Source organism: Triticum urartu, chromosome 5 (assembly GCF_003073215.2).
Source record: "Triticum urartu cultivar G1812 chromosome 5, Tu2.1, whole genome shotgun sequence".
In the NCBI taxonomy this organism is placed as follows: domain Eukaryota; kingdom Viridiplantae; phylum Streptophyta; class Magnoliopsida; order Poales; family Poaceae; genus Triticum; species Triticum urartu.
The window spans coordinates 659269661-659273964 of NC_053026.1; the positions used below are offsets into that span (position 1 = coordinate 659269661).

The 4304-nt window shown below is 44.2% G+C and overlaps 1 protein-coding gene across 1 annotated transcript; it reads right to left on the reverse strand.

The window, feature by feature from the left end:
- Positions 1-2813: 2813 nt before the first annotated feature.
- LOC125506580 lies at positions 2814-3726 on the reverse strand. The gene has a single exon (XM_048671368.1). It carries the CDS (start codon positions 3646-3648, stop codon positions 3085-3087), a length of 564 nt encoding a protein of 187 aa, XP_048527325.1. The 5' UTR covers positions 3649-3726; the 3' UTR covers positions 2814-3084.
- Between the last annotated feature and the right edge of the window lie 578 nt (positions 3727-4304).

Genomic DNA, 4304 nt, shown 5'->3' on the forward strand with positions numbered 1-4304 from the left:
TCATAGATGGGTCCGACGATGATAGTGCAACAATGGACAAATATGAGAACGAGAAAGTTACCTTCAAGGACAATGCCCATCAAGAATTCTTGAGCAACGAGGGCGAAGAAGAGTCGGGGAGCGACATGGAGTTAACTTTCCTAAATGGTCTTTATGAGTATGATATCGATGATGAGGCAACGTGGCAACCTGTGGATGACAAGACCAATTATTACAAAGGTGGTTGTTTGATGCCAGAGTGCTGGGAGGATGATGAGGATTACGAGTACGATGGCATGCCCTGCGAACCGAGAGACTACATAGTGACCACTAGACGTCTCATCGAGTCGAATGGCAAGCTGCTCATGCTAAGGCGAAAACAACATATATCACATTTAGTCAATAACTCCTCCACGCTTGAGGTGGAGGTCCTAAAGGCAGACTTGGATGCGGGCAAGTGGGTGCCAACAAACGTGACAGGCACACTCTACGTAAGTAAACGTCACTCGAGATACATTGCCGCAGTTAGCGACGAGGATGAACTGATATGGTACTTCGTGAACGAGCATGATGTGATGGATGCAGAATCTCAGACCTCCGAAGAAAGAATAGGGAGTATGTCGACATGGTTTTTCCCGCAAGAGCTTGTTGTTTAATACACCAATGCCTTTTCACATCGACAATGGAGAGGTCGATTAAGCTCACCACATGTAATTCTTACATTGCTTTGTTTGTTTTATCTGTTTTTATTACTCGTTAGTATCAATGTAGAAAGTATTTAACTTTATGGAGAAAAAATGAACACTACCAAAAATTTGAGGTCAGTTGTAAAACAAAAAAAAAATTTGAGGGAAAGAAGTGAGTATACTACATCGTCAGATTTGCTTGTTGGGCTATCATCCTTCATGGGGCCCTGTGTGAGCAATAGGCCAGCGTTGTCAGAAGTAGCCATACATGGGCGGACACATGGTGCGGCCCATTAACAGGTACAGCTTGTTTTTTTCTTTTATATAAAATCTCTAAAATGTACGTATATTGTTTGTGAGGAGACTTTTAAAATATATGTACCTCACCATTTATATAAGAATCAAAAAGTTCACGTGTACCAAATAAGTGTTGTGTATTTTAGAAAACATGTCCATATTTTTTTTTCAATATTGAGATATATGGAAATAATTATCCTTGTATTATAGAAAAATAAAATGTTCACATATACCACAAGTTTGTGTATTCAAAAAAATGTTGAAAAAAAAGGTCTACTGTATCGAAATATTTTGTGTGTGTATAAAATATGTACGCTAAAAAAATAAAATATTTTGTGGAGTCTTTAAAAAAATAAGCTGGTATGTGACAAGAAATGTTTATATAAAACTAAAAGAGCAGCTCACGTTAAAAATGCCACGTTTTCCAAAAGAAGTGTTATGCATTTGTCAAATACATAGAAGGCTTAAACTAAACTTAATCTTGTCAACTGTATTCACTATATATATTATTGCTTTTTAACATATACATTTGTTATCATATAGAACCAACATTTTTCTATGCACGTGCACCTAATAAGGCTCTGGTTCAAACAGATTTATATGTGCTTTATGTTTGAAGTCATTAAAAATCCCCCCTTTTTTAAGAATACCAGTATAATTTGTTTAACAGTCGTTTGTAGCGCGGAATACAACATTTTTACATGTGGCAATGTAACTTATATAGTATCAAACAATTGGATGGTAAAATTGTCGATTTTCAACAATTGTCCGTGCTTGGGACATTATTACGTTTTGTTGTTGTTACGGGCACTAGCACCTTGTTGCTCTTGGCCTCCGACTCGGAGGAATATAAGGGTGTTGGTGAAAAGCTTGACCAATGAATCTGAAGGCACAAAAATAATACTAGTACAGTAAGTAGGACAGGCTTACACAAGATGGGGATCTGAATCATACTACGTAACATTTTGTGGCAAGAAAGGTAGCCGTGAAGCTGCAACTGGGCGACAAAAACAATTCCTTCCCAAAGTGTAGTGTAGGTGCGCTACCACTGTTGGACACACAGGAGAGGAGAGGAGAGGAGAGGAGAGGAGAGGAGAGCAGCCAAGGTGAGAGTGAGAGGCCAATTGGATTCCATCATCTCTCAATTACGAGTATATAGTTATGGTACTCCACATCCCATGTGAAGATGTGGGATGATATAATTGGTGCCCACTGCCCACTGATTGAATTGAATTGAATAAATACAAGCAAAAAGGTTGCATCATGCTGGATATATAGTATGCTGGTGTCAAATTCACAGCCACCCTCCCCTAGCACTAGCAGCAGATGCCAAGCTAGCTAGCTACTGTAGATGTTTTATATTTGTATGTATTTCTATATCTATCTAGGCTGGTTGGTTGGTTGATTATGGATGATGAATGATGGATGATGATGTGCTGCTCTATTACTAGGGTTTATAGAATGAATGGATGAATGAATGATTCTGCATCGCTCATGTCAAAGTCATGCCTTCTTCTTCTCTAATCAAGTGCCTAGGCTGGTTTTTAGTATATGTGCCGCCATGTTGACATCACACTCTCACAATGGGCTTAGCAGAGATAAGTATTGTTTGGGACTAGCTTGGCCTTGGTTGCCACACTATTAGAGGATAAACTAGTACTACTTACTGTATGTGTGGATTGATTCCAGAATCCAGATGCATGAAACCAATACAAAATTCTTGCAGATCTCGATCCTGTCAGTTTCTTTTTTTTTTTGCAAGTTGTGCTAGTATGTAATTTTGTGAGTTTTGGTGGATAATAGTAGAGTAGGAGTAACTCAAGTCTGTCAACAGCAGCAAACACTCAGACAAATGCAATTGAATGTATTGAATTCAATTCGGGCCGGGCAGTATCCATTCCAGAGTTTCAGACATTAACAGAGGGTTCCTTTGTTTTGTCACTCTCAAGAGTCAAGACCAGACCAGAACCAGATGGATGGATGCATGGCAGCTGCTGGTCGATGATGAGGACGCGCGCCAGTGATCGACGGGGATTAATGGATGTTGGCCATCATAGTATCCATATTCATAGGTGGTGGTGGATGCATGCATGCATTTTCTTCTTCTTCAGATTCACAAGATTCAGAGGTCGAGGAAGCCGGTCTGGCGGAGCACGGCGTTGCGGACGCGGCAGAGGTCGCGCCCCTTGAGCGTCCGCCCGGCGCCCTCCAGCACCGACGACGACCGCCGCGCCGCCACCACGTGCGGCGGCACCATCTCCTCCCCGCCTTCCTCTGCCTCCTTGGCGCCGCGCCTCGCGTTATCCCTGGACCTGGACCTGGCCGCCTGCCCCGGCCACACCGGCGCCGACTGCCTGGGTGTCGGTGTCGGTGTCGCGGCGCCGTGACCCGGCCTCCAAGGCACGGCCAGGGCCATCCCCTCGACATCGCCGTCGCCCTCCGCGAGGAGCGACGAGAGCCCGAAGCTCTGCGGCACGGAGCGACGCCGCGCGCTGGAGCTGGCGCGTCGCGGGGTCACGGCCACGGGCGCGGCCGCCCACCCGTCGACGTCCCCACTGCCGCCGGCCGGCCACACGACATCGCTCTCGTCCAGCTCGAAGCACGCGCCGTCGTGGCCCGCCTCCGGCTGCTTGAGCAGGCCAAGAAACCGGAACGCGCCCGCGCCAGGCGACCTCGGCATCTCCATGGACCCACCCCAAGAGGCCAAGAGCACCTCAGCAAGCAAGAGCTATCTCCTCGCCGGACGCTAGTTTTGCCACGCTTGGCCTCGGGTCTCGCTTTGGCTATATAAAACCGTGGGCTTGCCTTTGCGGGGGCTTTCCTTTGGCCAGGTCATTTACACCACCACCTTCCGCAATGCAATTCTAGTGGTGGAATGCGAATCTTTGGTGCTCCTTTAAAAAATATATTTAAAAGTTTCACAAAAAATCCCATGATTTTTTTTAAAAATGTACTAATTTGTAAGCTATACAAAAAACAAATCGGCCCGAGAACGAAAAAGAGAGGCCCACCTGAAATTACATATTTGTCTTTTTTCTTGTACTCCACGAGTGAAAGTAAGTTTCAGAAGGAAAATTGATAAAGGAGCTATGGGCTACTATTTTCATCCCTTACCTTGTGACTCTGCTAATACCAATGATGAAAATACTTTGAAGGAACATAACTTGGTATAATGAGCCTAAACAGGCGGCAGGAGTCTAGTACGATTGCTTGCATTTCTCTGGAATTGAATTAGCCCTTGGGATTTTACAATTACATAATATACATGTCTGTTTACAACAACAACAACAATAACAACAACAACAACAACAAAAATCAGCCTTTTTCTCTTGCGTTGTGCCC

Excerpts from the sequence above, each read along its gene's own strand:
- LOC125506580 (XM_048671368.1), bottom strand. The coding sequence starts at position 3,648 with ATGGAGATGCCGAGGTCGCCTGGCGCGGGCGCGTTCCGGTTTCTTGGC.